At 34.8% G+C, this 12,894-nt stretch overlaps 1 protein-coding gene and 1 non-coding gene across 4 annotated transcripts in view; one reads left to right on the top strand and one right to left on the bottom strand.

Moving 5' to 3' along the window:
- The window catches only part of KIFAP3 (kinesin associated protein 3), a 157,374-nt gene that overhangs the window by 111,421 nt on the left and 33,059 nt on the right, over window positions 1–12,894 (top strand). For all 3 annotated transcript variants that reach the window (XM_060133468.1, XM_060133476.1, XM_060133485.1), the window contains one exon: window positions 9,655–9,844. In XM_060133468.1, coding sequence (XP_059989451.1) covers window positions 9,655–9,844 — 190 coding nt within the window. The remainder of the gene's footprint in view (window positions 1–9,654; window positions 9,845–12,894) is intronic.
- TRNAG-UCC (transfer RNA glycine (anticodon UCC)) lies at window positions 7,739–7,811 on the bottom strand. Its single transcript has one exon. It is a non-coding gene; the product is annotated as a tRNA-Gly (tRNA).

The following is a 12,894-nucleotide window of genomic DNA, read 5'->3' on the forward strand; positions in this document are numbered from 1 at the left end:
GGCAGCTTCTTCCCAAAACATTTTTCTTCCCTTGTCAGTTGAGTAGGGATTCTGATCTTAGATTAAACTTTTGGCCTCTATGAAGTGGCAACTTGATCCAATAGAGTATTGCATTTAGAATACAACTGATTCTAGTTCTCTCACCTGCTGAATAATCTCAGGCAATTTATTTAACTTTTTGAAGATTTAGTTTACAGTGACACTTCTGAGGATTAAAGAAGTTAGAGAAAATATATATGAGCATCTGCCACATGATGGTCCCTCAATATGTTTTGTTCAAACTAAACCAAAATTCACACCAAGTTGTGAAGTTTATATATAGATTAAATATCTGGATCAACGTTTCCTTTCCTTAGTACAGTTAATTATTTATGTTATTTTCTGTTCAACTTTTAAAATGATATGGAAAGATAATCTGTTCACAGTTTGGATTTAAACTCTGGAAAGTTATTAGGAATATATATATTTTGGCCAGACATATTTCTATTTGTAGTTTACTGTAAGATTGTCCTGAAAAATGGCTGAATTTGGCACTTTAAGACTTCATGTCAGGGAAGTTAACAGAATAGGTCAATTTACTGAAAGGTGTTGATTAGGACAGTGTAGAGAAATAGGAAGCTACCTTTGCTAGTGTAGAAGTGCCCCGTGTGTTAAATTACCCATGTTCTGAATCTGTGGTGACTAATTTGGATTTGGACTCAATTTATCAGACCAAACCAGACTAACCTCAGACCAAAGTTATACTCCTGGTTTGCTGGGCCTCATTTGGAAGAAATTTGAGGAGTGGGGCATTTTAATGCATCAGTAAAAAGACAGCTTCTCAGGTCCACTTGGGACGTAGCTGCCATTCTTTAGTTCTTTGAGCTCAGACTCTATTATTGATCACGACGCAGGGTGTTATTTGCTTGTCCCAAATCTTTTTAAAGAGTAAAACAAGAGGAAATTGACTTAATTTGAAACAGGAGAAACTTTGATTAGACACAGCAAAGATGATGAAACACTAGAAATAGGCTGTCAAGGGAGAATGTGAAGTCTGTCCAGTTAACATTAGTAACAGCTAAATAACCAACTTTCTAAAATAGTTTGTTAGAAACCTGCCTAAAATGGAAGTAGATGATCTCTTAAGACTCTTTTTTACCTCTAGATTTTGATTTCCGAGTATTCTTGGCATGGCTATGATCAAAAAAATACAGAAAGAGTGGGAATATTTGTAGCTTAAGGCGGTTTATCTTTAAGAAAGCAAACTTCTTGCACTCAAGACAAACATCATGGAATAATACCAAGAAAAATTAGATGCCTTGCAAACCTTAGGGAAATATGCCCTCTGCAGTAAAGTATTCTTTCCCCAAATTATAGAAATGTTACATTAGTGATGAAGTGTTTGATGTATTTAGGCCCAGGCCCTCAATTGGTGAATTGAAACAGATATGTGTTCATAGTACTCTTTGTACTGTAGAGGATTACATGTTTGGTGATGCAGTCTCTGTTGCCTCATCAGCAAATTGTTGCCTGTCTGACTAGACTTTGCATGTAGCTTTGGGAGGCAGGGAATGGGGTAGCTGCAGAGAGGAGAACGGAGGCCAGGAGAGAGGAGCCTAGCTTCCTCATCTTCCAAGGGAATTATACAGCAATTGGTCATTGCCTTTTCTCTTCCAAGACTTGAAGATCATCAAGGGAAGATCAGAACCCTCTATACATAGAGAGCTTCTAAAAACCCAATTAGATTTTTATCCCTCAGTCCTTCCTCAGCTTTGTATGAAGTATTTGAGAACCTCAAATTCCTCCCCAATTAGTAAACAATTTCCTCCCCTGACATTACTGGGTTGTCAAACATTTAATACATGTTTATTAAGCACATACTGTGTTCCAGACAACTAAGGTTGACACTGGGAATAAAAAACAACACGAAGTCTCTAGAATATAAAAGTTTACAATCTAGACACCAGGATACTGTCGTCTAGACATGAACTGGCCTTTTAGGAGCAGTACTACTACATGGGCTGTCAATAGATATTCTGTACTAATGCATTGCACATTGTATCTACAGGATGTTTATGGAGAAGGGAATGTACCTAGGTTCTCTGGTAAAATACTGATGTCTGTTGCCTTCTAGCCAGCCACAGGCCTACATGTGATTTGATACTAACACAGGTTTGTGTCACTAAGATTTTGAATGGCAGCTTTTTCTCTTTTAACTGTTAATTTTGATCATTGGCAAATTGTGTGTATTAAAATAATCTGGAATTATTTTAAACTACGAAAACAAGGTGCTATCTTCATTCTAGGATAGACACAATAATATTTAATAAGACTGGTATATTGAAGTGAGATAAACTAATGTAGGTTTACATGTAACCTCTAAGACATCAACTGTCATAGTCCCCTCAAAAATTACCAGGGGAAGCCTGTGTCAGACAGAAAAGGTGGATTTATTAATAATAAACGTCTAGCAAAGGAGAACACTTTTTAAAAATATCTTATAATATCTTTTTTTTTTTTTTTTTTGTGGTATGCGGGCCTCTCACTGCTGTGGCCTCTCCCGCCGCGGAGCACAGGCTCCGGACTCGCAGGCTCAGCGGCCATGACTCACGGGCCCAGCCGCTCCGCGGCATGTGGGATCTTCCTGGACCGGGGCACGAACCCGTGTCCCTTGCATCAGCAGGCGGACTCTCAACCACTGCGCCACCAGAGAAGCCGTAAAAATGTCTTATAATATCTTGAAAGGGAAGTTATAGAGAAAGTTTCATAGGGTTAGGATTAGCGTTAGCTTAAAACTCAGGTTATTTCAGGACAGGATTTCAAAACCATGAATGGGTAGGGATTGGTAAAATGGGTAGAAGGTTTTTACTTTTAATTGGCTTGCAGGTTGGTTATGGGCACAGAGCGGGGATTTTCAAGTGAGTTGTTGACAGAAACTTCTAAAATGTTCTTTCCAAAGCAGGTGGAGTTGGTTCTTGCTTGTTCTACAGTCTTGGCAAATTTTCATTTCTCAGATTTGTAAGTTTGATGTTAATTTCTCAATTCCATACAGTCAAATTGGGCTTCGTGAGATAAACCCAGTTGGTTTTAGTGGTTAGCCCTCTTATGGAGTTCATTTTTATATTGCATAAATCTGAAAGGCAGAAATTTAAGATATTTTTCTAGTTTATTAGAATTTACATGCATATATATATATATATATATATATGCATGTGTGTGTATTCCCTACCAGTATTATGCATGTTACTTTATTGCTTTTTTAATTGTCAGCAGTTGGATTAAAAAAAAAAAAGCATGGTATGAACGAAAAGTCATGATTCCTTGCTTAAATAAATTTTATTTAGTTATATCTTTTACTCTGTGGACATGATATTTGAAATGATATTACACAGATGAGCCTCCTCAGTGCTTTAAACAGAGGTTGAAGAGATAATTGTACTTTGAGGTCTGGTTAGAAAATGCCATAGTCAAGACTAAAGGGCAACATTTGAGACAGTACTATTGAGAAACAGGTAGTATGTGCATAAAAGTCAACAACTCTATTATGTATGTGTGTTTAATTATGTATTAGATAAATATAGATAATATATACATATCATTGGGAGAAGTATTTTCTAAGCTATAAAAGGCATCTTTTTAGCAGCTACTACCTTAATCTTAATGAGCAACTAAATTACTCTAAATCTGCTTTAATTTAGTATGAAGAATTGTATTAAATAAACCATATTACATTCTCAATTAGGGGGCAGCCACGTTAAAGGAGAAAGGAAAATCTGTTTTCCATCAGTTACGTTCGAACACAAAGCAGATCTATGTAGCTCTGTGTTACCCTGTAATGTGTTAATCAGATACAAGGTGTGACGGAAGCCAGTGACAAAGAGTTTTCCTGATAGTGAACAGGCTCTGATAATAAGCTGGTTAAGGCTTCATAATGTTTCAGTGGTTTAGTAGTAAACAAAATGATATAGGACTTCAGAAAGGATGGCACATTCCATATAAAATCAAACCATAAGTCTTTCGTGACACTTTAGAATTTATGAAAACTAGTGCTTAAGGTCATAATGTCAGGAGCTGAGAAGAAAATAAAAGACAAAGCATGTGTACCTTTAAATACAAGACAAACTAGAGTCCCAAAGCAAGGATATCAGGGTGCACTCCTTGTGAAAAGAAGCATTTCAAAAATGAAGAAAAAACAACTATATTCCTAGAGTATTTCCACAATAGCTTGATAAATTTTGATGACATTTCTTGCCTGTGTTTGAGCTATGACATCCCTGAATTCCCGTATCTATTTTCTGATACTGAGGGGGCAGTGATATAAGAGGGAAGTAGGGATTTGGGGGAGAGGGGTTAGAGGGAATTGGTTTTAATTGATATATGTTGAATTTATTAAATTTTGATACAATATTCATTTAGAATTGCTATGTAATTTTTAAAAGATGACCTCTGTATATTGCTATTATTCTGCAGTTTTGGGGGATAGTTATTTCAACAGCTTTATGAAGTAATGGTATTAATTATAGATTTGTATTTGAGGAATTTTAGAACTTGAATAAATCTTAGATTTGTTTCATTTTACAATTGAAGAATCTGAGACCAACAGATTTTAAAATACCTTTAGAAGGTTGCATATTTCTGTTAGTATCAGAACTAGAAGGAGAACCCAGGTCTCTTGGCCCTTATCCAATGTTCTTTGTATTATACCATACCACATTATTAGTGTCTATAAATTCAGACTCTGAGACACAAAGAAAGTATGACTTTGCCAGGGCTATTAAACTATACTCACTGAGCATAGATACAGAAGATAGCTGAGACTAGGGATTCCAGAATATGCTGGTCCACTGGGGTATGATAAAGCTTTCACTGGTTTTCACTAAAATGGAAAAGAGAGGGAAAAGAAAAAAGTGTGTGTGTGTGTGTGTGTGTGTGTGTGTGTGTGTGTGTGTGTGTGTGTGTGTGTGTGTGTGTGTGTGTGTGTGTGTGTGTGTGTGTGTGTGTGTGTGTGTGTGTGTGTGTGTGAAAGTGAGAGAGGAAAGAGAAGAGAGAGACCAGAACTGGGGAGGAGTTGTAAATGTAAAGTTACAGTATTTTAGTGTTGGGAAGGTATATCTTTATTTTGAGATCATCTTTCTCACATTTTTAGTCTTAAAATGGCCTTTCTTTTATAAAACAATAATAGTAGGTGGAAGTTGATTTACATTTAATATCAGTCCCACAGATTTACTTTTTTAAAAAAATTAATTTATGGGTTTCCCTGGTGACGCAGTGGTTGAGAGTCCGCCTGCCGATGCAGGGGACATGGGTTTGTGCCCTGGTCAGGGAAGATCCCACATGCCGCGGAGCGCCTGGGCCCGTGAGCCATGGCCGCTGAGCCTGCGTGTCCGGAGCCTGTGCTCCACAACGGGAGAGGCCACAACAGTGAGAGGCCCACGTACCGCAAAAAATAATAAATAAATAAATATATTCATTTATTTATTTATTTATTTTTGGCTGCGTTGGGTCTTCATTGCTACACGGGGGCTTTCTCTGGTTGCGGTGAGCGGGGGCTACTCTTCGTTAAGGTGTGTGGGCTTCTCATTGCAGTGGCTTCTCTTGTTGCAGAGCACGGACTCTAGGCATGCAGACTTCAGCAGTTGTGGCACTCAGGCTCAGTAGTTGTGGCCCGTGGGCTCTAGAGCACAGGCTCAGTAGTTGTGGCACACGGGCTTAGCTGCTCCACGGCATGTGGGATCTTCCTGGACCAGGGTTCGAACCCATGTCCCCTGCATTGGCAGATGGATTCTTTTTTTTTTTTTTTTTTTTGCGCTACGTGGGCCTCTCACTGCTGTGGCCTCTCCCGCTGCGGAGCACAGGCTCCGGACGCACAGGCCCAGCAGCCACGGCTCACGGGCCCAGCCGCTCCGCAGCATGCGGGATCCTCCCGGACCGGGGCACGAACCCGTGTGCCCTGCATCAGCAGGCGGACTCTCAACCACTGCACCACCAGGGAAGCCCTGGCAGGTGGATTCCTAACCACTGCACCACCAGGGAAGTCCCAAGTCCCACAGATTTACTTTTGAACCTTTCTAAAATCTAAAATTCTTGGGACCACTGTCCTAACCTATTAATTCACTACGGTTGATAAATAGATCTTCAACATCCATAAGCTAAAATATTTAATTTTCAAGAAATATGGAACATAAAAATCAGTGTTTCAGAAACATAAAGATGAAAAATACAGCATCATATAGCAAAACTGTACTATCTTTTTTGATTCTAACCAATTTGCTATTAAGGAAAAAGAAATGAAAATATTTAAACAAATATTGCATTCCTCATAACATCCTTCATTCCAAGATGCTACATTTGGTAAATAATTCGAATACCTGAGGCTGCATTATCACAAACTAGAGCAAACCTTTATGGCACAAGTATAATATCTTAATAATGTTTTATACTTAGCCTCTAAATTTAAAAATGCATATTTTAAAACATCCTCCAAAGTTAGCTGTTAATATTAGAATTAAGAAAGTCACTGAAAACTAGTATATACCAGTATTTATTGTGGTTCTAGCTAAGGTAAAGATATTAGGGTATTTTTTCTATAATTTTCAACTTTCAGTCAGGAAATAGTTTTATAATGGAAATAGTTTTATAATCATAAAACTCCAAATGTTTTCAAAAAGTCATAACTGCTTGAGACTTTAAGGCCTTGATACTGTTTGGTCAGAGTTTTTTGCCATTTTCTTTCCTATGATCTATAACAAAAAGCTCGCTGTATTTAATGAGTCTCAAGGCCATCTTTTGTGAAAACTCCACATGTCATTGTAGTGGATTCATTGTAGTAGGAATCTGTAATCATTGTTGGATCTTCTGCAGAACATAATTTTCTGTATCCTAAATGATTACTCAGCTTGGTATAGAATAACATATTCTGTTTCATATTTACTGAGGGAGAAACTTTTGTTTTTGTTTTTTTTCTGAAGAGCTGAGAAGACAACCATAGTTGTTATCCAGTAAACAATAATGTACATGTTACGCATTATGTTAGTCATAGAAAAGTAAGCCTGTTGTTTTATTGTACAAAAATACTTAAAATAAGAATAAAATTATCTTTAATAAAGAAAATAGTACAATCTATATCATTGTTACTGTACCTTTTGGCCTTATAATGTTAAGAGATGCCCTGGTTCTGTGGGTTTGCTCAGTCATAAACTGATATTAAAAAATAATCATAATAAAAGGAAGGCAAAAGCTTTAAAGGAATTCAGATCAGCATAAGGGTAGTCTTATTAAATCTGATGCTAACTCACTGCATTGGAAAATCAGCTTTCCCAAGACACTAAGAAGTCAAGCTTTAGTGTCACAAGCTAGCCATGGAGTCTCATGGATGTTTTTGGTTTGTGTGTTTGGACTTCTGTCAAATATAGTGTAAATAGTCTTTAAACAAAAAAACTCAGGCTTGTGTGTGTAGGTTCATTAATAAGAACATTGCAATAAGTTTAAAGGGTAATAAGGCTTAAGTTAGAAAGGCTGTTGTTTGTGATGAAAACAGCTCATTTATTACACATTTCTACATTTATTAGATGTATTTTTATTATTAAACTAGAATAGTAAAATCTTACAAGAAGGGTAGAGATGATAAATCATAGAATAAGCGTGAATTTTCTTCTTTGTGCAGAGCATTACTTACTAGGCCAAATACATTTTTATGGATATGCAGTTTAAGGATTTATTTTATTTTTTTGGCCACACCATGCAGCATATGGGACCTTTGTTCCCTGACCAGGGATCGAACCTGCGCCCCCTGCATTGGAAGTGCAGAGTCTTAACCACTGGACCACCAGGGAAGGATTTACTTTTTTAAATTATACGTACCCCTGTAACGTTTCACAGATATTCACAAGAAGCAAGTTTTAGCCTTAGTGGAATAGCAAACCCCATATTTTACATGCTTTGGGTGCTTGATGATTTCAACTTCTGTTCTTACACTAGGAATCCACATGCTTGAACTTAAATTATAATAAAACATTCAAATCATATGTCTATCATCTTCCTTGGATACTTCTTCATTCAGATAATCAAATTTTAAATTTTTCTACCAAAATGAAAAGTTAGTTTTATACCTCTTGCCAAGTAAAACAAACTGCTATTCATGAAAGAAACAATACCACTCAAATTAGTTCCAGTATTTAATGTAGATCTAATAGGATATCTAGTATTATAAGGCATATTCTATTAAATATTGTGATTATAACAGTTGAATTAATGTTTATTATTTTAAGTAAAATGCAATAATATTTATGATAACTCTTTTATACAATTTAATTTTAAATAATTATATTAGGAAATAAACTGACAACTAATAGGAATTTTAATAGATAACCACTAGAAAGAATGAACGGTTAATAATTTGGTGGCAAAATTGCCATTAGCAGTACCATAGCCAAAAAATATCTTCTACTTCCACCAACCTAAGTTGAAAAGTAACATCTATATAGTTTCAGAGTTGTACAGTATAGAACACACAGTCTAACAGCTGACACTGCTAAGAGATATATTGATAATGTGAAACTTAAAATTTAACAAGAAAAATTTTGATAATAATGAATACCTATATTATAAAATTTCATATGTATTCTTACATCCCAGAAATTTATTCTGTGATGACAGTTTTTGACTTCAGCCTTACTTGGCTTTGTATGAAAATTGCTCAGCATTCACCTAAAATATATATTTGGTCCACCTCTTAGTTATCGTGATCATCCTAACTATTGGAGGACAGTAGTATTGCCTGGCACCTTACCAACTTAAAAAAAATATATAAACAAAAGTGTTAAAGAAAAGACAGAGGAATTTAAAACTAAGAACCCGGTGATTAGGATGACAAGAAATACCTGAAGCCTTTTTTTCCATCTAAGTCATCAGTGGTACTGTCCATTAATTAAGGGAATACACTTGTCAGAAGTAACCACAACCTGTGGAGCTAGATAGGTTCAGCTGTAACTTTTGTAATAATTTGCCTACTTGCCCTTCAAAAACACGCACCAATGAAGTTCTCTGTCAATAGATGCTACAAATACAATGAATAAGCCACAGTCTTGCTCCTCAAGAGTTCATGGTTAAAGCAGGAGATGTTTAAAGAAATAATTATGACCAAATAAGACATTATTATTTTGTGGTTGAAACAAAATTGAATTAAATTCTGCTATTTGTTTTTTGTAGTAAACCATTTCAGTTTTTAGGAGAAATTCTTTGATAGTGCATTTTTTTCCTACTGAAAAATTTTATCTAAACAAAAAGATACAGCGAAAGATGTAATTTTAATGCTCAACCACCTGTCATTAGTGCCACAGTAATTATAGCCACAAAACTCTTTGGAAGCTGAAGTCTGGTTGCTTACCTAAATTCTAGTAATACTTAGATAAAGAATTTGTGAAATTTGAACTTTTCCAGTTTTTGCCATTGCCAATGGCGATTGGTAATCCAAACAGAGATGTCTTAATATATGTAATAAATTGATTTTTATTGATTATCGTGTACAGTAGTTCTGAACAGGTACTTTTAATGTTTTCTCTGACCCAAACAAAGGCCCCAAAATTCTCTTCTTATAAGCTAAATGTACTGCTATCTGAGTGCCAAGGAAGTGCCTTCATAAGCTTACATAAAAATAATTGACTTTGTTTGCAATAGGAATATGATGAAGAATGGGCTAAGAAAATTCAGAGTGAAAAGTTTCGTTGGCATAACTCTCAGTGGCTGGAGATGGTAGAGAGTCGTCAGATGGATGAGAGTGAGCAGTACTTGTATGGTGATGATCGAATTGAGCCATACATCCATGAAGGAGACATTCTCGAGAGACCTGACCTTTTCTACAGCTCAGGTAAAATGACAACCAAAGCAAAAATAAGTCTGTGTGTGTGATATAAGTAGGGATTTTTGTCTGCCAACCTTGCTCATTCTCAAGCTTTGTAAGCACTTCTTTTAGTATATAAATGGCCTTCTGCTAATGATTTTAGACATAACATCAGTACACACACCAAGCAAACCTATTAACTCACCATTATTTTTTTCCAAGTTAGTCTTTGATGTGATCCCCATTAAAAAGGCTGTGTTTGATGTGATCCCCATTAAAAAGGCTGTGACCAGGAAAATTAATTGCTCTTAGTTTATTATTTTCTAGAATGTGTAACTTAAAATGACATATTCAAGATTTCTGACTTCTGTTTGAAAATGTGATATTTTTCTCTATTCTGCATTTATTTAAATGTATAATTTACTAATTTATGTTTTCTTTTCCTGTGTGTTTCATTTTAACAGTCTCATTTTGCCATGGTTTTGCTTTATTTTCGAACTAGTAACCCCTGTTTGGTTCTCTGGTTGGGAAGATTTAGACACTTTATAGCAATAGTTTTTTCATTCTAAACTCTTGCTAGTATTTTCAAGGCAAAATTTAATTTTTACATAGATCTTACATACCCTTGTTGATTCTGCCATCCTGCCTTTTTCCAGGGATTTTGGTAAGTTTTTGCATATTCTCCCTTTTAATGTGTTGCACTGTTACCAGTATTAATTACTTCATTGAAGTAATTACTTCAATTAATTACTTCATTGAAGTCATTTAGTTGAAGAGACAAAAGAAGGGATTTCTAACTAAGATCTGTAGCAGGTTGCAAATAAAAAGCATTTAAAGTAATTGTATCTGAATTAATGGCTCACCTTTTTTTCCTACTATGTATTCATTCATATATTTTTCATAATTGTATGCTGTGCATATTGCCCATAAGGCTGCATTATTTTTATATTTGATATAGATACTTGAATCCTGGAAAATTGGTACTTTACTTTGAAAATTAAATAGATTTCTTCCTAACTGAACTTTACAGTAGTTATGAAATACTGCTTTGAGTTTCAAACCAGATGGAGTAGATGATTAATTTCAACCAACCAGAATTTCTTAATTTAATAATGGCAAGCAGCTGTTCCTTACCTAGTCAGATATTCATGAAGTAAAATGATGTAAAATATATATGATGTGAATTTTTTGATAATAGAAATCAGAATTTCTTGGAATCAGGTTTCTTGCTTTGAAAATTGATAGATAGCTACTTTTCAGTGTGAATCAATGAGCAGTTTCCAAAAACGAGTAAAACTTGTAACCACCTCAGTATTTAACTTTGTTGTTTTAATACAATTAGAATTTCAGAACAGATTTCTAAAAAGTTATACCACTTTTCCAAAATTAATTCATTTAAGTTGACCCCTTAAAATGAAAATCATAACATTTTTCTGTGAGATACAAATAAAATGTACAACCTATGCTTTTGTGAGAAATCTGAATTGTACACATTTTTATATATCTAAATTTAGAAACAGCCACAGCTGATGGAAAAATAAATAAATCTAAGCATTCGAGGGGTGAAATGTTATCTTTAGATAGCCTCATGGTTGTTTTTTTATACCTATAGCCTGATGATATGGTACACACTTGACAGCAGAGATTACATTGCTATGAGTTTAAAGATAAAATTCTCATATCAAGCCACCTGTACTTTTTTAGTTTATTATTTTACCTACTTTATTTTTCATGAATAGTTCATCAACTAAGTGAGTCTCTGTGGTGTTTTTGATATGTGTCATGGAAATCTCGACAATGCTAGTCTCTTGTCTTTTACTGTGTGCAGTTGTATCTTCAGAAACATCAGATAAATTTGTAACACTGCAGATTTGTTGGGATGCTTTAGCTATCTTACTTAAGTCTCTGGCTCTCCATGAAACTTTAGGCAGCTTCTGATAAAAGCAACTGTAGTAGTTTTTCAACCACAGAGTTTAAGCTAAATGGCCAGTGATACCCTGGTCTTATCTTTTATTTAAAAATGAAGTAGCATTTGCTACTTCCTGGTCATTAGTATTGCCCTCTATGCTTTCCAACTGTTAGACATGTCAAAATGTATCTGTTTCTTTCTTGCTATTATTTTAAAAAAGGACCCTCATTCTGTTATCTGAAATAGGAATCTACTTATACATCTCCTTATAGTTACATTATTTTTTTTCTTAGTCTAAAATAATTGTGATTGCAGTTACTGACCAATTTCCTTTTCTATCATGAAAATGATGCTGTTTGCTTTAGTACTTTTTATGCACAGAGGAAGTATATTATAATTTATAAAGCTGTATTGCTACTACACATTTCTAAATTATTTGTTACTTTTTTGCTGTTGTTCTTCATTCATTGTGATGAATCTTATCCTTAGCATTTATTATGTAACTATATTACAGAATATGAAACTTAAAATGGTTTATTTCTGTCTCAGGATCATTGTAAAACCATAATTTTCATTTACCTATGTGTTTATGTGATGTATCTTATCAGGTGTAGCCAAATAAGTTATGATTTATCTATTTTAGTCATTTCTTTTTCTCATTTTCTTCACTCTTTATATCTGTTTCCTCCCACACAGTCATGATTTCACTTCTAGCTAGTTCACCAAAGAGCCTAATACTGTGGTTTCATTTGACTTTTAGAAATAAAGTTTACTTCAGTAACAATATATAAGAAGATACTGAGTTTTTGTATTTTTTTACTTTTATTTATTCAATATGTATAAGCCAGTTTTTTTAACTGAGTTTCAGAAATCAGAAAGTTGATAAATTATCTATGCTGGCAGTAAATTTGCTTTGATTTCATTCTTTTTCCAATACATACCCCATTTTACTCATAACCACATTTATCATCATTACTTAGAGCACCTCAAGAAGGTGTGTTATATAACTATGGTCTAAAAGGTTTCATGTAATTTAATAACCTAAATGTATATAATGCTCTACAATTTACAAAGTGCTCTGGTGTATATCCTCTCTGTCTTCTATTTGTTCTCTGGGCATTTAAATGTTACATGAAATTCTTTGATTCCTTGTTGCTGTCTTTGAAAC

The sequence above is a fragment of the Lagenorhynchus albirostris genome, chromosome 2 (genome assembly GCF_949774975.1).
Source record: "Lagenorhynchus albirostris chromosome 2, mLagAlb1.1, whole genome shotgun sequence".
NCBI lineage: Eukaryota > Metazoa > Chordata > Mammalia > Artiodactyla > Delphinidae > Lagenorhynchus > Lagenorhynchus albirostris.